This window comes from Equus asinus, chromosome 22, assembly GCF_041296235.1.
Source record: "Equus asinus isolate D_3611 breed Donkey chromosome 22, EquAss-T2T_v2, whole genome shotgun sequence".
In the NCBI taxonomy this organism is placed as follows: domain Eukaryota; kingdom Metazoa; phylum Chordata; class Mammalia; order Perissodactyla; family Equidae; genus Equus; species Equus asinus.
In genome coordinates, this window is record NC_091811.1 from 63,161,582 (window position 1) to 63,186,840 (window position 25,259).

A 25,259-nucleotide genomic window follows, 5' to 3' on the forward strand; every position below is an offset into this window, starting at 1 on the left:
AAAAATAAGTTTTAAAAATTTTAGCACAGTATTTGGTTATGAGGGTGGACCTAATTAGGAACCTTAATATCAGCTTGCTTCTTTTGTTTACTCTGGTGACATCATTTACTTTTATGAAGTGCTTTCTTGTCTGTGACTTATTTAGTTTCATCTTTTATCTTCTGTCTCTCTATTGCTTCCTCTTGCCATTTATTCAGAAGGTAAGCTTACTTACATTTTGGATATAATATTTTTCTTCAATGCTTGTTGATGAACATTTGATAAAATTTTCAAAATGTGAAAGAACAGAAACTGTAGTGTTTTAATTTTTATTTTCTGAAATTAATGTATGATACATAGGTTAAGTATACAAATCAGATATTTAATTTTTGTTCATCGTATGTGTGTACCTGCAGGTCTGCCAACATCCAAACTCTCGAATGAGAGAATGGGGAGCAGAAGCTTTAACTTCACTTATTAAAGCAGGATTAACATTTAACCATGATCCTCCACTTTCACAAAACCAGGTAAAAAAACTCGTTTTCTCAAAAGAGAAAAGAGAATAGAATAAAAAAAAAGAATGGAATAGAATGATGAACAGAAAAGATCTATTTCTTTATAGAGCTTAAATTTTTTGTGATTTCATATTTTTTTCCAATTACAAGTTAAGTTTTTTAAAAGAAAACTCTTGTCTATATCCTCAGTGTTCCAGCTTAATACCTTGCACAGTGTGTAAGCTTAATAAATGTTTGTTCAATCACTGAACCAAATAAATGAATCCTTAGAGAGAAGAAAGTTGAAAATGAAGCAAGTGCTTTCAGATGCTGAAAGGAATAGAACAAAGTGCTTTTTTACTCTCCAACATGTTGATCTCATGGTTTTATATCATCTTTGTTAACGTCTATCATACTTATTCACTTTTTTGGAGTATTGAGAATTTTAAATTTAAATACATGTTATATACATTAAATATATGTGAAAGGTAATTTTAGAAATTGGGAGTTGTTTCCGTCTCTGCAAATATAGCTAGATATATATGCATGTATTTCCTTTAGTGAGATTCATTTCTGTATGGGTCTGTAATATCTTTTAACATAAAGTCACTCTCCGTTTATCTTGAAATCTAACATGTTAAAGATTAATTTTTATTTTCTCTTATTTTAAAAAAGACAGAGGACAAAAGAAATCTATTCTGATTACTGTTAGAGAAATCATATTTAGTGTTTAATAGAAAAGTTTCTGTGTACCATTACAGTCTGAGTAGGGATGAATTTAAACTTAAAACGCAGCAGCAAAGCCTTCCTGTCTTTTGGGGCCTCTTTTCCTAATTAGTTTCTCGCCCCCTTTCAGAGGCTGCAGTTGCTTTTATTGAACCCGTTAAAGGAGATGTCCAGTATTAATCATCCAGATATCCGACTCAAGCAATTAGAATGTGTGTTGCAGATTCTGCAGAGTCAGGGAGACAGTCTTGGGCCTGGATGGCCATTAGTGCTTGGAGTCATGGGAGCAATCAGAAATGATCAAGGGTAAGTGTTTCAAATGAATATCCAAAAGGTGATAAAACATAAAAAGAGAATTCATCCTCAAATCTTGCGGTAGTGGTGATTTTTTGTGCATGCCCTTCCTGCTTAAGTCTAAGATCTAGAATAGTTTTTCTTAACCCTACTTCCGAGTGGTCATAGTGAATTATTAGGGCTCACCCTTGTTTTGGAAGGATGGAAAAATTGCTGTTTATTTGACATTTATACAAGAATACAAGGTTCTTAGAATAAAATAAATGCACCAGTCTAACGAATTTTGTAACACATCTAAAGATTGGGTTTTGTTTTGTTAAATATTTGGTATGGTGTGAATTAACATCTAGGACTTGACTTCTCTGCATATATTAAGAAGTCCAAGAAATTGCTTTTAAGAGACTTTTGTCATTCGTTTGTTCATTTATTAAACATTTATTCTGTGCCTAGTGTCTTCCAAATACTATGCTTACTAGTTATTCTGATTACGCAGATAAATAGCTCCTGCTCTGAAAGTAGAATCCTATGGAAAAGGAACAAGCCCTATAGTAGGGTCCTAGTAAGAGAGTAGTTTGTTCTGCTGCAAAAGAATAGGACTCCGGTGAGAGTGGAGTGGGTCTGGAGTGGATCAGAGCCAAAATTATGAAGGCCCTTATGTGCTTTTACAAACTAGTTGAATTTATCCTCAATATATTTGGGAGGCATTTTAGGATTTTGAGCAGAGGAATGATGTAATCTGATATGCATTTGATATGTATCACTGTGGCAGCAGCATGGGCAGATGGGAAATGAGAGAGTCTGCAGTACTTTCTAGAAATAGAGAGGAGGAGATGATTTGAGCTACTTAACAGATTGACTCTTGGGGCAAAGGGAGAAATAGCAAATAGAATCAGGAATGACTCCCAGATTTCTGACTTAGGCAGCTTAGTGGATGGGGGTATTATGAACTAAATAGGGAATACAGATGGAAGTGTAAATTTGGGGGAAATGTATGGACTTTTAAATTTCAAGGTAAGACATTGCAATATATTTAGCAGACATTTGGTTATACTGTAATTCTGTAGCAGGACTCATACTGTCTTCTTTTGATGACTAGGAATTTTACATGATTGAGATTCTTGTGACTATTATGGAAAATTAATTTTTCTTAAATATTTGCAGTAATAAATTTACTTAAATACTACAAAATATTGAGATGATTAAAATAGAGGGAGATCAGCTATGGCTTAAATCAAGTTGAGGTTTCTTCTCCCAACCTACAATGCAATGTATAAAATAGGGCATTGTTATAAGGATGAAATTAATTAATATCTGTAAAACACTTAAAAGTATGTGGCATAGTAAACACTCAATAAGGGTTAGCTATTATAATTCATTTTCATTATTATTTTTCACCACCAGAATTTCTCTCCAAAGGCAAATACTTCTTATTCTCTTCATCTGAAATTCAATTCTTTTCTTTTACAGACTAGATGTAGAATTTTAAATAAGATATAAATATGAAAGAATGAGAAACTCATTTTCATTCACTGAGTAAATTGTGTGTATTCACATGTGCTAGGCACAATCCTAGTTATTGGGGTACAGTGGTGAGAAAGTAGCTGTGGCCAATTTCCCGTTCTCGTTCAATGTCTAAGTTTTGTTAGGTTACTTGGTGGAAAATATAAATAATATGGCATTAATAAATATTTTCTTTTCCTCTTTTAAAAGTTACTGTTTTTTATTTCTTATGCTTGAGAGGTTCTTTATTTTTATTTGCTAATTTTTTAAGTGAGCATATCTTTTTTTACATTTACGTAAATGTTGAAGTATTGGATCTATGTTAGGAAAGATTTTCTTGTTCTAATTTTAAAGTAAAATTTTGCTTGGTTCAAATTATTGTAAGGTATGTATTTTTTACTTACACATCTTTTAAATGCGTTAAGTGTGAATTTCTTTTCTTTTTGTTTTTTCAGAGAATCCTTGATACGAACTGCATTCCAGTGTCTTCAGTTGGTTGTGACAGATTTTCTACCAACAATGCCTTGCACTTGCCTGCAGATAGTTGTAGATGTTGCCGGCAGCTTTGGACTTCATAACCAAGAACTTAATATTAGTTTAACTTCCATAGGTTTATTAGTAAGTGTCATTGCCTCCTTTCTTATGAGAATATTTAGGAGTCACTGTTATGCAGCTGAGCATGAATGCCAAGCAAATATGCTTTTGGCTCTTTAGGAGTTGTTTAAATGTCTTTTAAGTATTAAACTTACATCTTGCATGAAGGGTTAAATGACATCATTTAAAAAATAATTCATTAATAGCAGATTATTTGGAATAATTTTGATATATTGAGCTGAAATTTGGCTTTTACAAGGTTTGTTATGAGAGGATTTAGTAAAAAGGTAATAGTACACAGAAGTAGTCAGTTGACTCTAGTTTGAAGGTTAATTGGTTTTCAATATTATTTTAGTAGCAACATTTTCATGTAAATAAAGCTTCAGTAAAAGGCTTTACCATTTCACAGTCCTGTAGTTTGTCAATACTGCTAATAGGAGTTATTATTAGCTATTAGTAGATGGCATATGATAGTAGAAGACCCTAGACTGTGGAAACAGGTATACATGTATTTTAATTCTGTCTGCCTCTTGTTAATTGTTAAATTATTGACCTCAAGCTCATTTTACTCATCTTGAATATAGAAGTAATAAAATTTAAGTTAGAGTATTGCTAATATTACATGAAGTGAACGTATGGAGAGCTGTACCCAATATAAATTTATTTAAAGGCAATTATTTAGACTATTTTAAATGTATATTAGAAGTTTTTAAAGTCAGACTTAAATTTCCCTCACAAGCTAGATAACTTAATATTTTACATAAAAATTTGATCATGGGAAAAACGTAAGCATATTGTGAATAGAATTGCTCCCAAAGAGTCGTTGGTTAATTCACTGTTGATTGAATTACTGCTGGATATCACCCCCTTTATTTTATGTCTATGTTCACAGGTATTGGATTCTCTACATTTTTACCATTGACATAATACTCCTTAATTCACATATATTACTGTGGTTGAGAGTGAAGTCAGAAGATATGTTTGGAGATAGTAATTGCTCTCGTATAAATGACAAAATATTAAGTGATATTAAGGAATTGTTAAGAATTTTGTTGGGGTGATAATAGTATCATGGTTATGTTTTTTAAAGCCTTTATCTAGTAGCGGTTATAAAATAGGCAGAAAGTAAATATGACAAAATGTCAACAATTGTTATATCTAGGTTCTGTGTATCTCATGATGGATTCTCCGTTTTTCTGTATGTTCTTGAAATTTTTCATAATAAAAATTTTTTGAAATATTAATTTTAGCACAAGATTGTTCCCCCCAGTTCTCCTGAAATCAGATAGAGACACTTAACAGAGGAAGAGATGTTTTCATAGCCATTCTACTAGGGATTTTTGAAGTACTTTTTAAAAAAAGTTTTATTCTGAAAGGTAAAACAACCATGTGTTGCATATTTATTTACGTGTTTGAAATAAAATCTGTTAATACGGTGATATTTTTCTACTTTGCTTTTTAGTGGAATATTTCAGATTATTTTTTTCAAAGAGGAGAAATTATTGAAAAAGAATTAAATAAGGAAGAGGCAGCACAGCAAAAGCAGGCGGAAGAGAAAGGAGTGGTTTTAAATCGGCCCTTCCACCCTGCACCACCGTTCGATTGCTTGTGGCTCTGTCTTTATGCAAAACTGGGTGAACTGTGTGTGGACCCCCGTCCTGCCGTGAGGAAGAGTGCGGGGCAGACTCTGTTTTCAACAATTGGTGCACATGGAACGTTATTACAGCATTCAACGTGGCACACTGTTATTTGGAAGGTACTGTGAAATAGCCTGGGGTATCGGCTTTTAATTGAGACACGCTTATATACTTTTTAAATTAAAATCGTTCCTGTTAGTTTTTAAAGAATTTCCTTGCATTTCTGCATTTGACAAAACAGAAAATGTTAGCTTTGTCGTATTTTAAATTGCTCCTCACACAGAACAAATTAAATATTAAAAGCCTCATTTTTTAATCTGTCTCTGATTTCTGCCTTAGCCTTTCTCTTTTTTCCCGTTTTCCCAAGTTGTAAAACCAGGAGTTGCTCAACCACTACATGTAATTCAAATATAATATACTCAAATGAGAATTTTATAAATAAAAGAATATCAACAATAATGAAATTTACTTGCAGACTCTGACCAAACAGAAGTAACCTCCAATTGTAAATTTTACATGTTTCTTCATTAAATACACAATTTCATTTTTCAATTTTTCTTTCTTGTCATCTTTTTTAAACTTTCTTACAAAATCAGCAGCTTATTATTGAGGGTCCCCTCTTTGCTAAAAGGCTCTCTTTTTTTGTTCCATCTTTTCCATTTGAAAAAAATTCTATTTATAATTCTTTCACTGCTTTTGTGAATTTTTGAAATCAGTAAGTTTGACAATAGACAGCATAGTGAACTTTAATTGTATTTAACAATGTTTTCAATTTAATAAAAAAGACCCCAAAATGTCTTTTTAAAAAATTGATAATATATGTTCCTTAATAAAAATAATTAGAAGGCTTGGTGCCCTGTGTCTTCTGTTTCAACTCCATCCCCTAACTGTTCCTCATCAGAAACATGCTTGAGTGTCCCTTCCTGTTTCAGAAAACAAACTGATATTTTTCTCTGCTTCCTGTTTTCCTTTCAAACAGCTTCATTGTTAAGCTTGCTGCCTAATTCTTGTGATTTTTTTCTTTCTCACCTGCCCTGCATTTTCTTATCCCTTGTAAGTTGATTTCCAGATTATTTTACTTCAGAGTCTCTTAACCATTGGTTTGTAACAGAATCACCTAGAATACTTGTTAAAGCACAGATTGCTGAGCCACCACCGCTGTACCCCCGGAGTTTCTGATACCCCCCTTGGGGCCTGAGAATTTGCATGTTTATGAAGCTCCTGGGTGATGCTGATGCTGCTGGCTCTATTTTGAGAACCACAGAAATTGTTCATAGGCTACAGGTAGTCTTTTGATTGCCAAGTCTTTTGCACTATGCTCAATCCTTATTCTACTATTTTTTTTTTGTAGCATTTAATACTGTTGATTATTTTCTTCTTGAAATTTCTTTTCCCTTGGCTTCTGTTTCACAGCATGCACCTGCTTTTCTATTCAATTTTTATTTTATTTTCTTTGCTTCTATTCCTTCCTCTGAATGTACCCTTTAAATGTAAACATTCCTCAAGTCCCAACCGCTTTCTGCTTGATTTTTTTCAAGCACCCTCATCTAGTGCTGAAGCTTCAGTTGTAACCTCTATCCAGATGTCTCCCATAATAATATTTTTTCCTGGACCCCTCTCTCTGTCTTCACTCCCTTCTGTACATTACCCCATAGATGCTCCATTGACACCTCAACTCAACAAGTCTTAGATGATATTCTATTCAATTTATTTTAATTATTCATATTCCATGACCTTAAGGATAAACTTAAGCATATAAAGATACCTCTATTGGTCAATTTCCTCTGATGTATGGGATTGATCAGACTGTTAGGTATAATTTTTTTTATAACAATTCCTTATTTCTTAGGCTATTACTTAAGCTGTGTTATCAATAATTTTTATATGCTTTTTAATAAATATTCAGGTTCTCTTTCATCTACTGGATCGAGTTCGAGAGTCTTCCACCACTGCAGACAAAGAAAAGATTGAGTCTGGAGGTGGCAATATTCTCATTCATCATTCAAGGGACACAGCAGAGAAGCAATGGGCTGAGACATGGGTTTTAACATTGGCTGGAGTAGCAAGAATCTTCAATACTAGAAGATATTTACTCCAACCTTTAGGTATATATATATGTGTTTTTTTTTTGATTATACAAGTAATTCATGTTAAAGGAAATTTGGAAAATACAGAAGAGTCTTTTAAAATTCATATACAATGCTATTTCCTAAGAATAATCCATCTTAACTGCCAGTCTGTATTTATGTGTGGTGTGTGCAGAAGTATACATGTTTTTATTTGTTTCATTGAAAAAATATGTAATGTGTACCTACTGTGAACTAGTCTCTAGGGGATACAATGATGAGCAAAAAACACACTGTCCTTGCTACCATGAGCGTGAGGGAGAAACTATAATTACATAAATAAATGCAAAATTGCTACAATGATAAATGCTACAAAGAAGTGGTGCATTGTGAGCTTATAAGAGATATTTGACCGGGTCAGTGGGGTCCAGATTGGCTTCCCTGAGAAAGTGATATTCTACCTGAGATCTGAAGGGTAAGTCATAGTTCATCAGGCAAGGGTAAGGTGAAATGGGAAGAGCCTTATAGGCAAAGAGAATGAGTGAAAGAGATGGGAGAAGATTGAGGAGAAGGGGAAAGTGAGGACCCTTGCATGTTTGAAGGTCTGGAATGAAGAAAACAAAGAAGAGTGTGCTTCCAGATGAGGCTGTAGAGGTAGAGAGGCTAGGCCACGCAGAACTTTGGAGGTCACGTTGAAAAGTTAGGACTTCATCCTAAGAGCAATGGAAACCACCAAAAGGGTTTAATCCCTGATGTGACATGATCAGATAAGCAGTTCAGAAAGATCACTTTGGGTGGGATGTGTGGAATGGCCTGGCAGCAAGGAAGGGTGGCAGGATACTAGATGAGTTAGGAAGTTGTTGGTGCAGACCTGTGCTTCTCAACCAGGGCCAATTTTGCCTCCCCACAGGACATTAGGTAATGTCCAGAGACATTTTGGGTTGTCACAACTAGGGAGGGACATGTGCTAGAAGCAAAGAATGCTGCTACACATCTTACAACGCATACGATAACCCCCACAACAAAGAATTACCCAACCCGAAAGTCAACGGTACTGAGACTAAGAAACCCTGGTGTAGGTTGTAATACCTTCAGTTCTGGTGGTGGTGATAGGGGAGGTAGAGAAAAGTGAACAGAAATACTTTCGTACGTAACTATGAGCATGCTGTACATGTTATTTTTGAAATGTATTTTATATTTAGCTTTTCTTTTTCTCTTTATGTTAAAGTGTAAGCATCTTTACTCTTTCCATAGGCATTTTTTTTCTGCTTTTTCTCCCCAAATGCCCCCAGTACATAGTTGTATATTTTAGTTGTGGGTCCTTCTAGTTGTGGCGTGTGGGAAGCCGCCTCAGCATGGCCTAATGAGCAGTGCCATGTCCCCGCCCATGTTCGGAACCTATGAAACCCTGGGCTGCAGAAGTGGAGCGTGTGAACTTAACCACGGGGCTGGCCCCTCCACAGACATTTTTGTATGAGTCCTTCGTGTGCACTTTAGAGTTCTCTGTATATTTATATATGTATATTTTTAAATCTTAGTTTTTTATTTTCATGTAAAATTTACATAGAATGAAATGCACCAATCTTAACTGTATGTTTGCTGAGTTTTGATAAAATAAGCATTTTTAAATACCTCCATGATAGTAACTTTATTTTAAAAATTAAGAACTAATAGACATACATTTAGATTTTTGTAAGTGAAACATAAGGCAGTTCATGTAATTTTGGTAACTTTATAATTTGAACACTAGGAAATGATTTTTATTATTATTTTAGAATAAGGTTCTTACTTTAACATAACCATGTACAATAGATAATTATACCTAGTCTTTTAGAAAGAGGACTTCTTCTAGACATAGACCATGCTAATGGCGGAATGGCAGGGGCTTTTTCCAATGATGTGGAATATTCTGAATCTCAGGTTAGGTCACCATTCTGCTTGGCAAATGTAATGTTTCACTGACCTTTGAACTGGGATGGCAACAAGCAGAAGTATTTGTTTTGCTGTTTTGATAGTTTTTAAATGTAATTTGTCAAAACTCTTTGAATAGTTTACGGAAAAATCTGTGTTTTTTGTTGTATGTAAATTATACCTAAATTTTTAATGAAGAGCAGTGTAGATTGGAAGAGGCATGAACTGGGCAGGTGTTCTACAGTTGGTCCCATATAGACAGAGAAGAGCTTGCTGTTTCATACCACACCTGCTTCCAGCTTTCCTGTTAACCGAATGCTTCCTCAGGCCCGGGAGTTTATACCTTTAACAAAAACTAATCATTTGTGGCCTTTGTGGAGAGAAAGTCTTTAAAGCTCAAACATTTACATATTTCATAGGCTACTTATGTTATCCTGATTTGGAAAATACCAATTCCTCTGATTTTTGCACTGTTTCAATCCCAGTATATGGGGAATAATCCATGCTGTTAACAAAGACTTTGGGACGGATTGCTTTAGGAACAAGATGATATTTGCTGGGCTTTGTAGAGACAAACTACACCTGGCTACGGAGAGCTTCATTATGAACATAGTTAGCTGGTCACAGGAGTAGAACAAGAGATTGAATTGATCAGTGGAATCATCAGCTACCATTCAGCTCATGCTCTGCTGACGGTGGATCAGCAGACTCAATTTAATGTGGCAGAAATAAATTTAGACTCATGTAAAGGGACAGTCTATTCTTTGTGGTGCATTTTCTTCTGGTAACTCACTAAAAGTGTTTAAGCAAATTCTGCAACTATAAAATTATTTAAATATGAAAACCAAAGTATAAACTTAAAATTTTATGGAGTATTACATATACTTTATTTTAAACATTTAGAACTATAAAAAACATCTGTCATACTGTTATAACATTTCCAATATGCTTAAGAATGAGAATATCTTACTTCATCATTAAATAAAGGTAGGTGGAGGTGCTGGCCCGGTAGTGCAGCGGTTAAGTGCACACGTTCCGCTTCTCCGCGGCCCGGGGTTCGCCAGTTTGGATCCCGGGTGCAGACATGGCACCACTTGGCAAGCCATGCTGTGGTAGGTGTTCTACGTATAAAATAGAGGAAGATGGCCGTGGATGTTAGCTCAGGGCCAGTCTTCCTCAGCAAAAGGAGGAGGATTGGCAGTAGTTAGCTCAGGGCTAATCTTCCTTAAAAAAAATAAATAAATAAAGGTAGATGGATAGACTAAAGATGTTACTGAAAAGTTTGTTTTCACCCTCATTAGTTTTTATTCTGTTCTTCTTAGGCAGAAGTACTAGGAAGTTGTATAAACATGTATACCTGTATTTACAGAGTTTTGTTTTTAAGACCAAAACATTGTTTGATATACTCATCATCCTATCCTCTTCTTGGTGCCCTTTGTTCCTATACTTGAAAAAAAAATTTTTACTGGACTTTTGGGTTTTAATGATTTTAATTCACATTGGTAGTGCCTAAACATATTTGTTCTAGTTCTGTAGGAATTTAAGCAGAAAAATAAAGCAAATAGACTTTAAACTATCTAATAGTAAGCGAAAATTTGATTACTTTTATGGTTATAGATTTTTTTTTCTTCTTCCTAATACAGGAGATTTTTCAAGAGCATGGGATGTTCTTCTTGACCATATACAGTCAGCAGCACTCAGCAAAAACAATGAAGTATCTCTGGCTGCGCTGAAAAGCTTCCAGGAAATTCTACAGATTGTGTCCCCTGTCAGAGACTCAGATAAGCCTGAGACACCACCTGCGGTTAATGTACCTGTGCCTGTCCTTATAGGGTCCATATCAGGCCCTAGCCTGAGCAGGCCCTTCGTAAGAACAGACTCCATTGGAGAAAGACTTGGAAGATACAGTAGCTCTGAGCCACCCATAGTTACCGATGAGCTTGAAGATTTGAATCTCTGGTGGGCTGCATGGAATACCTGGTATAGAATCGGATCTGAAAGCACTAAGCCTCCTATTACTTTTGATAAGCTAACTTTCATTCCCAGCCAGCCTTTTCTTACAGCTTTAATTCAGATATTTCCGGCTCTCTACCAACACATAAAAACTGGTTTCAACATGGATGACTTACAAAAGTTGGGAGTCATATTGCACAGTGCTGTTTCAGTCCCAATAAGTTCAGATGCATCCCCTTTCATTCTACCATCTTATACTGAAGCAGTTTTGACAAGTTTACAGGAAGCTGTACTTACAGCTTTAGATGTTCTCCAAAAGGTAATCGAATTTTAGTGGCTGTCTAAGCAGTAATGTGTACGGGTCTCTGGAATTTTTTTTATTTTGCTGTATATTTTTTGGGATAAATTCTGGATCATCAAGATTCTTATGTATGCATACTTTGGGATAAATTCAGGATTGTAAAGATCCAGTTCTTTTAAAAACTTGGGTTTTTCTGATATATTTGAAAAGGTAATTCTGGTTTGTTTTGAGAATCTTTAAGAAACTGCCCACGTCCTCTTGTTTCTATTTGCCAGTATTTTTGGTTTGTTCATGCAACTCTTCATAAGAGGATATACTTTTGGGAATGACAACTTAGGTAAAGTACTTCTGTAATTAGAAAATCAATATGCAATGGGATTGCATTTTGATTATCTGTACTTAAATTTAGCACTGGAATTGTTGGATGCCTATATTAAAAAAAAGAATAAATTCATAAAATTTTTCTCATATAAATTTTAAAAAGATATATTTTTACCTATGTATTTTGTTACTACAAAAAAATTAAAACAAACATCTAAAAATTGTTGAGCAAATCCCAATTAGCAAGCGAGAGCAGATCATATCAAAGAATTCTTTTCTTTAAACTGTCAAGGTAATTGTTAGCACAATTTACAACAACCAAATTGCTAAACAAAAAATGCCAACTGAAGAGCCAGTGGTTCCAGCATGGTAGCAATGCCGTTCTAATAAAAGTGGACTGGAGCTAGATCCCGTACACGTGTTATCAGTAGCCACTTGTGTGCTGCAAATCATGTTTTCTTATTAACTGATTGCTTATATCCAACTGGAATGATGAAAACTTTCCTAGGAAAAATGACGGTTTCCACCACCCCTAATGGTCTGATCGCCTGTGGGCGAGGTCTAGCTGTGCAGTCGTGCTTGATCTCTTTAACCCTCGTTGCCTTGTGCAGGGAAGCAAATTGTGTAGAAACTTAAAATGTAAGAGAATCTGGCCTTTAAAAAAATTTATTGTAGGGGTATCACTTTTCCACAACTGAAATCAAAATAACTGTTTTTATTTTCAGTGAGGAAAAAAGGTAGCCTGTCAATAATTTTTCCCCCTTGTTTGACCAGACATGTAAGTTCCTTTACAGACTGCCCTAGAGGGGAGTGGAAAAGTTATTCTATCGGAAAAGAAAGGCACAGGCCTTGTGGGGTGCCATTAATCTAGAACGCTCATTCAGCTGGTTAATTCAAGTTTTTATATATGTAGAGGATAATAAACAAAGAAACAACAAAAACCAAAAATTCTTTTCAAGGGAAAAAAGTATGTAATTTTATTTTTAAAAAACTCTGCTTTAGCAATTAAGAAAGCAAATAGAATCATTCATCCCAATTACTAGGAATTTATTGTGAACTTTTAATGGCTTTGAAAGCAACATATACCTTCAGTCTGGAACTCAGGAAGCTTTACTGTTGTTCATTTATACAAAATTGATATCATTTTGCATAACAGATTTTCACTGTAGCTATTGTTTATTACTTATGTGATTATCTAAATGATATTTTATAACACTTGAATATGATTCAAACATATGGTGTCTTTAATATTTCAGAGAATTAGCAGAGAAAGATTAACATATTTTATCATCAGGAAGAGCGTTTTTATATTTTCCCCCACAGGTGTCAGAGAGTTTTTTCACAAGCAAAATTTACTGTCTTTCAGACTTTATCTGTAAACTTATAAGCTATCCTACAAAACACTTTCTTGATTGAAAGATATTTTCCTTCCTGAAGGGAAAACTCTGATTTTCCTTTGAATTTCTGAGATTTCCATGAAATTTCTGTTTTCACCATTATGTTGTTTATGTTGTTCAGGGCTCCAGGGTTACAGTCTTCTCTTGGTTTTCAAATCACTAGTTCCCAACCAAATTGACTTAGTTACTTATGTTAATTGATTTTTGGGTACGGGGGCAAGATATTTTGGCATGCATGGGGGACCTGAGACTGATTATCTGCTTTCCCTGAGTTCTGAGATCAGGAGATTGCATCTGTCTTATTTATTGATAAACCTCCTAAAGTCAGATGGCCGGATCCTGTCTCTGCCTCCATCAGCAAGGGTGCTGGAGTGGTACTCCAGGAGACAGCATCGCATTTTGTGTGAATGGTACCCTTGGAGTTGTGCCATGAAGCTCTGTCTTCTACTTGTTAGGGCAAGTTTCTGATTCTCTGTACTTTAGCTTTCTCATCTATAAAATGAAAATAATAAATCTGCAATTTTTTCCCATTAACTGGGGTACTATTTATAAGGCATTGTGCCCGGCACAGTTAACCATTCAGTAAATGTTAGCTGTTACTGTCTCCATCATCAAGTTCTCTGGCAAAGGCCTCGGTACATGGTAGGCACTACATGAATTATTGTTAAATGACTTAATCAGAGAAACCTTGAACCATGTCAGAGGTTAGATGTTCAGTTTCTTGTTTTCACATACACAGTTTTCAGGGACTAATAAGAAATACTGTCCAGATTGCTTGTTGATTCTCAGCTTTTAGACTAAGATCTGTTACCAGGTTCATACTATAGGTTATTCTGATATGCACGCTTCAGAATACTGAGGAAAAGTCAGTAATAACTTTTTCTTAGATGGAGTTTGTTGTAAAAAAAAAAAAAAAGCAATTCCATATTATGCATTTTAAGATCCCAGAATTACTTTATAAGTCAACTATAAAACTATTAGTTTTTTTTTTATTATTATTAAGGACCACTGAAAATCAAAATGTGTAGTCAAAGTCATTATTCAGTGCTAAGATATTTCCAGAGAAAGTATGATACTTAGTTTTCTAAGATATCCCCACAGACTTTTTCTTCTTTTTCAGTCATTGAAAATAGAAGAATCCACTTAAGATAATTATCTCGTTTGCACAGTAATTACTGCTTGTTTACTTCTAAGAGTTAAGACTCAGCAAGAGGTTGATAAAGAAGAAAGTAAAACTAATAGAAGTAGTCAGGAGAGAATTTTTTGAGGCTAAATGCCATTCAAGTTCCCCATTTACTATTTCTGAGAAAAATAACCAAATACTGAAAGATGGTGTTAGGTATCTTTATTCTCCTTCTTTGCATTGTAATTAGAGGGTGATCTGACTTAGGTATGTGCAACACTTTGCTTATTTATCTACTTTATATCTCAAGATACTTAATATATACTTATATCTAAAACTTCACTTATAGCTAAATGGCTACATCTTCTCTGAGGGAAAACAAAGCTAATCTATTTATCTGGCAGGTTAGAAAAACCATGGATGGCATAAAAATATAAATTTTGCACATCTTTTTAAAGACATTCCTTAAGAATTTGAAATGCTTTGACTTGTGATTTAGTATTTTGAGGCTTCCTTGAGTGTAGAGTGCTCATGCTTTTTGTTTTGTAAAGCACAAGTATATTTTTGACACTCCATAAATATTAAATATTTTCCCACAGAGAAAAAGAAACACTGGAACAGGAAAATATGAAGGGGTGAGAAGAGAAAACACCTTTGTGGCTGGAAAAAAATAAAAACATAAGATTTTAAGTTTTTAAGATTTTAAGTACTTTCAACATATTTGAAGTAATTACAATCTGCAATATCAGGATATGTATACACTTTATTTTGTTTTATCAAATTATTTATAGCAATAAGTTTAATTTCTATTAAAAATTTTAACTTTTTGTTTTCAATCAAGTCCATATACTCAGATACATTAGACATCAAATATCCGTTACCCTGTTAAAAATTAATATATACATTTCTTTTAGAAACAAATTTTCATACATGACTTATTTTCCCAACTGTAATGTGCATGATTTTTTGTTCAAGTAAACCTGGCATGGCTCAGAAGTCAGCTGTCACTTCAATGAACTGATACCATTGCTTAAGTAGAACTCTGAATCATCTTGGTCAGTGAAGCAGTCTGAATGTCTGATGTCTGCATTACTGAACAAATGATCACATTGTGGGACCTCAGGACAGCCTGGGACCTCTCTTTCACTGCTTGCCCTTTTTCCAGTCTGTTAAGTGATAAATCACACTTTTTATTAAGAAACACTTTTTAACACATTTAGTGTACACTTTATTCAGTAATAGTTTAAAATAGCTTAAATGAGGCCGGCCTGGTGGCATAGTGGTTAAGTTTGCACGTTCTGCTTTGGCAGCCTAGGGTTTGTGGGTTCAGATCCCAGGCGTGGACCTGTATACCGCTCATCAAGCCATGCTGTGAAGGCATCCCACACACAAAATAGAGGAAGATTGGCACAGAGGCTATCTCAGGGCCAATCTTCTTCACTAAAAAAAAAAAAAAAAGCACTTAAATGCCCTTTAGGACTTATAAAAGATTGTGTAATACTTACATAAAATAGGCCAGTCTTTAAGATTCCTTGGTTAAACAAATGCATACGTAGTAAATAATGGATTTCAGATTATGCATTCTACTGTTCATATTTTGCTTTTATAGGCCATCTGTATAGGACCAGAAAATATGCAGATAATGTATCCAGCTATATTTGACCAGCTACTGGCATTTGTAGAATTTTCCTGCAAACCTCCACAATATGGACAGCTGGAAACAAAGCACATCGCAAATGCAAAATATAATCAGGTAATTTACTGTAAATTATATCTACTTAGTAAGATTTCATGGCTTATAAATAGTTCCACTTAAGATGGACTCTGATGATCTCAGAAATTTTTCATTCACAAATAAACTCTCATGTGTCTGTTAACATGAAACATGTTAACATGTTTAAGCTGAAAAGAAACACTATTTGGAAAACCTTTTCTGTATTCCTTTTTTCCTTGTTTATGACTTTCCTTTCTCAAGTGGTTCTCCAGAAAGTTTGACCTTTCTGTAATACGTCTTTCTTCAAAGTTCCCTTCTTGGCTGCCCCATCCCACTCCAAAACGGCCTCTGAAATCCCTAAGCCTAATCTGATCCAAAATAGTTACCTACAGTGCAAAATGAAGAAATCTGTGTATGCTAAATAAGAAGTTGTCTACTACTGGTGTGAAATTTAGTTGGATTTTACATAAAAGATTTTTCTAACCAAAGTTGGCGAATTTTAGCTTGATTCTGGCTTGGGGAAAAGTAAATTTCTGAATGCATGCACACGCTGATTTTGTTCACTCAACATAAAAATGATAATTTTACGTGGTCCGAAAAGTAGTTTTAATGTGTATTAACTTTTCTCATTCTATTTGTCTTGCAACACAATGGAATCACAATAGATCCAACTATTTGCACCGGTGAGTTAAATTTCCTAAAATTGTCCTAACCTACTGGCAACAAATAAAGTACATCTTTCCCAGTTCTTGATAGAATGCTCTCTGTGCTTTTTCCGATAGTTTTAATTTTTGCCTGGCTGAAAATTATTCTTTCATGAGTACATATCTCTATGAAAACTTTGCATGTAATATAATCTGATCTAAAACCAAGGACTGAACTTTAAGACAAAGAACCTTTCTCTTTGAAAACAATATGATTTCATTTAATCTCATTTATTTTTAACTCCATGTGAAAATATTACTTTCTAGGCGGAATGGGTAGCCTTGAATTATGTACCGTTTGCTGAAAGGTCTTTAGAAGTAGTTGTGGATTTATACCAGAAGACAGCCTGTCACAAAGCAGTGGTGAATGAGAAAGTTCTCCAGAATATTATTAAGGTATCTTTTTTTTTGAATTTCTATATTTTTGTTTGATGATGATAGTGTTATTGAAATTACTCTTGATACTATCATATACAGTCATACATTGCTTAATGACGGGGATAAATTCTGAGAAATGCATCGTTAGGTGATTTCATCATTGTGCGGACATCATAGAGTGCACTTACACAAACCTGGACGGTATAGCCTACGGCACACCTAGGCCATATGGTGCTAATCCTATGGGACCACCATCGTGTATGTGGTCTGTCGTTGACCAAAACATTGTTAGTGGTGCGTGACTGTATCGGGATAAAATGGAAAATATAATTTATATTATTATTTATAGTGACTTTTCTCCAACATTCATGGATAGTATTTAGGAAGCTGTTTTTCTAAAGTATGCGAAGGTATTTTTAATAAAAAATATTTTAAAGTAAATACGTATTAGATTTTTTACAATTCTTAAATTTTGCCACATAAGACAATGAGGATCCTGTTTCTTAGGACAGTGCTTCTCATACTTTGAGGTTGATGAGCATTCAGGGAGAAATTCACAATGCAGCTCATTGATTTAACTGATCATGCATACTGTCTTTTTTTTAAAGCCAGTTCCTTAGTGCATGCACAACCATTTTTAAAATTCATCTCTTGTTGACTGTGTCCCATTCCTCCAAAGCTTGTTTCTTGTTTTTTCCTCTATTTTGAAGGACACACCTAAACCTTACTTTTCCCCCTGCATGTGGATGTGCCTTTTAGTTATCGAACACATACGGGCCAATGTGAACCGTCTTCCCTCAGGGAGGAGGGCGGTTGTTCCGAGGCTCATCCCTCTCTTTGTGTTCGTCCTTTCCTTTTCCCACCTTTCTTTGTTGACGATTCTTTCATTTTCCTTTCAGCCTCTTATACTTTATCCTGGAAAGATGATTAAGCCTTTTATACAAGAACTTTCTCTCAGTTTACTTCCTACTCAAATTACCACCCTCTTTCAGCTTTCTTTTAATTCCAGACCCCTTTAAACAGCCTGTGTTTAGTCACCACTCACTCTTAACCTACTGCGTGCTGGCTTGCTTCCATTTTGTGTTACGGAAACTACTTACTCAAAGTTACAGAAGACCAAATCTTCAAATCCTGAGCCCTTTTCTAATTCTTTATCTCCCCTATAGCGTGGCACAGCCCTTGCCTTCTTAAAACTCTTTCTTCCCTTGACTTTTGTCCTACCTCTTTCTACCCTTCACCACTCATCCCATCACAGCTGTCCTCTGTCTCCTCGTTTAGTGAGAATATTTTTAAACACGTCTTTTAAGCCAGGTACTAACTAAAGAGTAGAGATTAAAAATGAATAAGATAATTCTTACATTTAACAATTCAATAAAGGAAATGTGGAAAGGCAAACAAATAATACAACATGTTAGTGCTAAGTGAAGACCACAGAGTGGAGGCAGTTTGTATTCAGATAGACCTGGCTTAGAGTAGTGTACTGCTGTAGTGTTGGAGTAGTGTTACTCGCTGCTCTGTAAAAGAAGGATAAGACCAGTACCACTTACACATCTTAACTATTTAGGGAATCAATTGAGATACAGCATTTAATGATACTTGCCAAGTAGTGCTGAATAAAAAGTTAGTTTCCCCACAGACAAGGAAACACCTAAACCACCAGGAGATTTTGGCAAGGATTAGCAGAAGTAACACTTGAAGAAGGAGTCATAGAGTTTTCTAGGTAAAAAGCAAGAGGGAAGTATGGTAGATAAATTGAGCATTGTAAAAGATCATGGTGTATTTTCAAGAAATGTTGAGGAATTCCATTTAGGGAGGTGACAGGTCCTGGAATAAGTCTGAAAAAGTAGCTGTGGGTCTTAGAAGCCGTCATAAGGAATTAGACGTCTTTCTTTAACCCTGAAGGGTTGAACATTGAGGAGTGACACAAATCAGTTTGTATTGTTAAAGGAATTAAAGAATCTCTTTTCTGTACTCCCAAACACTTTGTTGATGCCACTTACTACACTGGATTGTGGTTAATTGGACAGGGCCCTTCCATCCTCAAAAATTGTGAGCTGTGTGACAGCAGGAACTGAATTTCCCAGTTCACACTTACGTTAGAGTGTGCACTATATGCCAATCCCTGTATAAGTTGCTTAAATATTTTAAAAAATAAAATGCATAAATGAAATAGATCTGTTGTGCTTAACATACCCTTCATTTCAGTAAAATATTAATTGTAGTAGTAAATCCATACTTTCCTTTTATCTGAGCTTGAGTTATAAAATGTTAACTCACAGCAGCCCTTTGTTTGTATAATTTAGTATTCCTGTTTGCATGTGACATCCATTCAGTCTCTGACTAGCTTTAACCATAAAGGGGATTTATTGCCATGCTTAGTTGGAAAATTCAGCACAGAGGGAATGCTTTAGGATTGGTTGATCCTAGTGATTCAGCAGTATCACCAAAAACCAAGTTTTTTTTCTCTGTTCTGCTTTCCACTGGTTGACTGCAACCCACCTATGTATCTCCTCATAGTTGTAGGCCAATAAAGAGATTATATGTCCAGTAGGAGGGGTGTGTGTGTGCGCGCACAAATGTGTGCACGCTCTTGCACTTCTGTCACATTATTCTTCTTAAGTTCCTAAAATTAACCTTAAGTGGACCAGCTTTACTCCCATGCCCAGTCTTGAACCAGTGATTATGACCAAGGAAATGGAGTAGATCGATTGGCTTAATCAGCTGACCTTCTCTTATCCTAATTTCCAGCTGAATGTGGGGAGAGAGAAGGGATAAATAGATTCTAGGTTGGCTAATTATCTGTTGGTGGAGGCCCATTTCATGCCAACACGTAATGGTTCATATGCCCACTATGTGAGTACTCAGTAATAATTTGTGTGGAGGATGATGAAATTAGGTTTTATATTCACTCCATAACCTTGAAATATGAAAATTTCTCTCTTTTACTCTTTATCTTTTTCAGACTAGAATTTTTATCTAAAAGCAGACTTTTCACTCTAATGCAAATTATCTGGTAGTATACCAAGACTGTTTATTGATGGTACTCTGGGATAGCACACTGTGGGAGTTTGGTCAGTCTAGTCTGGATGGAACTATAACCAGAATCCATTCTGAACCAGCAAAATTAGTTCTTTAATGGTTAACAGCAACCTGTCTCAAAAGTTGGCCAGTTAAAAAGTCAGTCTCAACATCTTACTATACATAGGTCAGATGCTGTATTCCTATATCCTCAAGGCTTAAAGATAAAATAAACTATCTTCTTGGGAAAAATCAGTTTTTCTGAAATAATTGGAAAGGAAGAAAACTACATTAAAATGTTGGAGTAGAATGTAAAATTCAAAGAACTTTAGAGATGAAACATAAGACTTCAAAGCAATGATGCTTTAGGCTACGTTCACCTAACCATTAGTGAAAAAATATAAGCAGTATTGATCTCTCTAGGATGGGAGAACCCCATCAGTCAAATTATTTTCTACTAGGAGAACTTAACGGCAGAATGGTCTAGTTCCACAACATTAAGTTGAGAGTAGCTGCAAAATTACAAGTTTCCTACCCTTCCTCTTAACTTTTTAGATAACATTCTTATTTTTATGCTGAGAAACTGAGGTTCAAAAAGGTTATTACTTATTCAAGGTCATTGTTTATAAAACGGAGACAGGATTTAAAAGTATATCTTTCTAGGCAGTAGGATTTGAGGACCATGTCTAAGAATTGGCCTTTCTTAACATCTTTCTTTAAATGAAAATACCTATGCTATTATTTTTTTCTGTCTGCTGGAGTTTTTTTTAAGTAATGAAAGTTGTGTGTGTGTATGTTTTAATTAGTACTTATCTTGAACTGTCTTTATTTTCACAGACCCTTAGAGTTCCTCTTAGTTTGAAGTATTCCTGCCCGTCTGAAAGCACATGGAAACTAGCAGTATCTTCTCTTCTCAAAGTTCTTTCTATTGGGCTACCTGTTGCCCGGCAGCATGCTTCTTCTGGAAAATTTGACAGTATGTGGCCAGAACTCGCCAGTACTTTTGAAGACTTTCTCTTTACTAAAAGGTCAGCTCATTCATTTTTATAATTAAGACAATCTTTCAAGAAGTGCACATTATACCTGTAATTGCTCTAAAAACAATATTTCTCATTGTTCATTAACAAAGTATTTGATGATTAAGATTGCTAGATTGTATACAAAGCACAACTGGATTAGACATTTATGCATGGGGTACATTATCTGTGAGCAATGGAAATTTTTGCTCTACAGTGTTTTTGGTTGTAAGACAGGAATCTATGTATAAGACCATATGAATGCACCATAATTAAGAGAGCATGGTTTTAACTTGAAGCTAAGAAGATCCATTTTTTAAAAATCTGGTGCTCATTTGATATTACAGGAGAAAAACAATTTCAGAAAATCAGTGTTTTACCAGAATAAATAAGATGAGTGGTGATAATGATCAGCTCTTTAAGATGTTTAAGTTTGGCAAAGAAGAGTGGAATTTTCATTGTATGCTCTCTGACTGAGGGCTTATATTAAGGATGCTGTTTTGGTTCCTCACTGAATGAGAGTAGGATAGTTGGAACAGAGACTGAACTTTTGGAATGAGGATTCTGCTGTGGTCCATCTAGAGCTGTACTATCTAATACAGTAGTCACTAGCTACAATTAATTTAAATTTTTAATTAATAAAGTAAATTTAAAAATTCAGTTCATCAGTCTCACTAGCCACATTTGAATTCTCATTGCCATGTGTGGCTAGTGGCTGCCATATTGGCGTGTAGAGTATTGAACATTTCCTTCATCACAAACAGTTCCATTGGGCAGCACTGAGCAGTCTTCAGTCTTCCTATAATCTAATTTTTCTTTGTGCTATAGTAGTGAAAGTCTGTGACAACAGTTTTTCTATTTTTATCTCCATTAATCATTTTTTAAAACTACAGAATTATAAACATTCCATGCAGTGCTATGTAACCATTTACAAGTATTAGTTTGAAACCATTTAAATTATGAATTTGATATGCTTGACAAAAAAAAACCTACACTGGCACATTGATAATGATCAGATGAGTCCGCAGCAGAATGATTTAACTGAAGAGATTCTGTCTGCCTTTCTAATGTGGTTTAGTTATTCTGTAAAGAAAAATTGTAGAGTACAGATTTAACTTACTTTTTTCTCTATGAAAGCTTATCTGATATTTCAGAATCAAAGGTAATGACAAATGATCCTAATTTCTGTTTTCAGAAATGGTCAGATTTTGTTTTGCTTTCTTATGTATTTCTTTCCTCTAGAAATTTTATTGATACCAATGCAAGCATACTGTTTGTATTTGTAGGAAAATTATAGGCCCTCACAAAGCATATTTGAACAAATTGTTTTCATCTTTAAAATGACCTTGAAAATTTGAGTTCCTTTGTGGACTTTATCACCCCAATCACTATGTTAATTTGTATGAAGCACATATATTTAGAAGTTTAAACTTTTCTTTTTCTTTCCCAATTATCTGTATCTGCATATTGCTCTATTAATAAATTAAATAAGCTTATAGATCAGTTTTATTGCAATGAGTGAAACTTCACTAAGAATTTCTTTTCCTATGGCTGAGTCTTTCTACCATCTTACTTATTCTTGAGTTTCTTGTTGAAGATTCTTCATTTTCCAAACTTTGTTCTTATTTTATTAAATTCAGTTTTCTGAAGTACTTTTTCTTGTAGAGGAAAATAGACAGTGGGACCAAGGGCCTAATGATAGATATATTTTATGGAATTTTATAGTAATGCATTTGTGGTATAATTTCTTTATACTCTTTTGCCTGACTCAAGCCCTACTTACACTAAAGGTTTGAGTACACTGAGTGTGTTGAAAAATCATGTCGTTGAAGTGGCAGCTGGCATCGTGGCTGAGGGCACTGACTCCAGAGCTAGATACCTGGATTCAAATCCCAACTGTGCTACTTTGTAACTGCTGTTTCGGACAAGTTATTTTACCTTTCAGTGACTCATTTTCCTCATCTGTTTAATAGGAATAATGATGCTATCTAATTCATAGGGTTATTGTGAGGATTAAATCACTTAAAATAAATGAATGCTTAGAATAGAGCCTGGAACACAAGTGCTTTTTAAATACTTACTACCACTATTATCTTAATTATTGTTATTTCTTTCCCTGAAGAGAAACTAACATTATCCATATCGCTTCCCATGAAACAGCCATATTTTAAACTAAACATTTAAAAACCAAAACTCTAAGTAACTGGAACCAGGATATTTACCTCTAAATTTGGAGTTGTTTTTATCTTTTTTTTTTTATTTTTTTTTTATTTTTTTTTTATTTTTTTTTTTTTATTAATGTTATGATGGATTACAAGCTTGTGAAATTTCAGTTGTACATTTTTGTTAGTCATGTTGTGGGTACACCACTTCCCCCTCCGTACCCTCCCCCCACCCCCCCTTTTCCCTGGCAACCACCGATCAGATCTCCTTCTCAATATACTAATTTCCACCTATGAGTGGAGTCATATAGAGTTCGTCTTTCTCTGACTGACTTATTTCGCTTAACATAATGCCCTCGAGGTCCATCCACATTGTTGTGAATGGGCCAATTTCGTCTTTTTTTATGGCTGAGTAGTATTCCATTGTGTATATATACCACATCTTCTTTATCCAATCATCAGTTTCTGGGCATGTAGGCTGGTTCCACGTCTTGGCTATTGTAAATAATGCTGCGATGAACATAGGGGTGCAACGGACTCTTGAGATATCTGATATCAGGTTCTTAGGATAGATACCCAGTAATGGGATGGCTGGGTCATAGGGTATTTCTATTTTTAACTTTTTGAGAAATCTCCATACTGTTTTCCATAGTGGCTGTACCAGTTTGCATTCCCACCAACAGTGTATGAGGGTTCCTCTTTCTCCACAACCTCTCCAACATTTGTCGTTCTTGGTTTTGGATGTTTTTGCCAATCTAACGGGGGTAAGGTGATATCTTAGTGTAGTTTTGATTTGCATTTCCCTGATGATTAGCGATGATGAACATCTTTTCATGTGTCTATTGGCTATATTCATATCTTCTTTTGAGAAATGTCTGTTCATGTCCACTGCCCATTTTTTGATCGGGTTGTTTGTTTTTTTGTTGTTAAGCAGTGTGAGTTCTTTGTATATTATGGAGATTAACCCTTTGTCGGATAAGTGGCTTGTAAATATTTTTTCCCAATTAGTGAGCTGTTTTTTTGTTTCAATTCTGTTTTCCCTTGCCTTGAAGAAGCTCTTTAGTCTGATGAAGTCCCATTTGTTTATTCTTTCTATTGTTTCCCTCAACTGAGGAGTTACAGTGTCCGAAAAGATTCTTTTGAAACTGATGTCAAAGAGTGTACTGCCTATATTCTCTTCCAAAAGACTTATTGTCTCAGGCCTAATCTTTAGGTCTTTGATCCATTTTGAGTTTATTTTGGTGTGTGGTGAAAAAGAATGGTCGATTTTCAGTCTTTTGCATGTGGCTGTCCAGTTTTCCCAGCACCATTTGTTGAAGAGACTTTCTTTTCTCCATTGTAGGCCCTCTGCTCCTTTGTCGAAGATTAGCTGTCCATAGATGTGTGGTTTTATCTCTGGGCTTTCAATTCTGTTCCATTGATCTGTGGACCTGTTTTTGTACCAGTACCATGCTGTTTTGATCACTGTAGCTTTGTAGTATGTTTTGAAATCGGGGATTGTGATTCCGCCGGCTTTGTTTTTCTTGCTCAGGATTGCTTTAGCAATTCGTGGTCTTTTGTTCCCCCATATGAATTTTAGGATTGTTTGTTCAATTTCTGTGAAGAATGTTCTTGGGATTCTGATTGGGATAGCATTGAATCTGTATATTGCTTTAGGTAGTATGGACATTTTAACTATGTTTATTCTTCCAATCCATGTGCAAGGAATGTTTTTCCATCTCTTTATGTCATCGCCTATTTCTTTCAAGAAAGTCTTGTAGTTTTCATTGTATAGATCCTTCACTTCCTTGGTTAAGTTTATCCCAAGGTATTTTATTCTTTTCGTTGCGATTGTGAATGGGATAGAGTTCTTGAGTTCTTTTTCTGTTAGTTTATTGTTAGTGTATAGAAATGCTACTGATTTATGCACGTTAATTTTATACCCTGCTACTTTGCTGTAGTTGTTGATTATTTCTAATAGTTTTTCTGTGG

General features: G+C 34.9%; 1 protein-coding gene across 6 annotated transcripts in view; it reads left to right on the forward strand.

The window, feature by feature from the left end:
• Positions 1–25,259, forward strand: part of MON2 (MON2 homolog, regulator of endosome-to-Golgi trafficking) — a 106,813-nt gene that overhangs the window by 59,662 nt on the left and 21,892 nt on the right. For 4 of the 6 annotated variants that reach the window (XR_011497107.1, XM_044756342.2, XM_070494906.1 and 1 more), the window contains 10 exons: positions 396–506; positions 1,330–1,505; positions 3,449–3,611; positions 5,050–5,343; positions 7,131–7,329; positions 10,845–11,473; positions 15,906–16,049; positions 16,676–16,693; positions 16,982–17,110; positions 20,948–21,138. Coding sequence is in view for 4 of the 6 variants with exons in the window: in XM_044756342.2 (XP_044612277.2) it covers positions 396–506; positions 1,330–1,505; positions 3,449–3,611; positions 5,050–5,343; positions 7,131–7,329; positions 10,845–11,473; positions 15,906–16,049; positions 16,676–16,693; positions 16,982–17,110; positions 20,948–21,138 (2,054 nt within the window). In the remaining 2 variants the exon portion in view is untranslated. The remainder of the gene's footprint in view (positions 1–395; positions 507–1,329; positions 1,506–3,448; positions 3,612–5,049; positions 5,344–7,130; positions 7,330–10,844; positions 11,474–15,905; positions 16,050–16,675; positions 16,694–16,981; positions 17,111–20,947; positions 21,139–25,259) is intronic. The other 2 variants (XR_011497108.1, XM_070494905.1) reach the window with 1 other exon arrangement.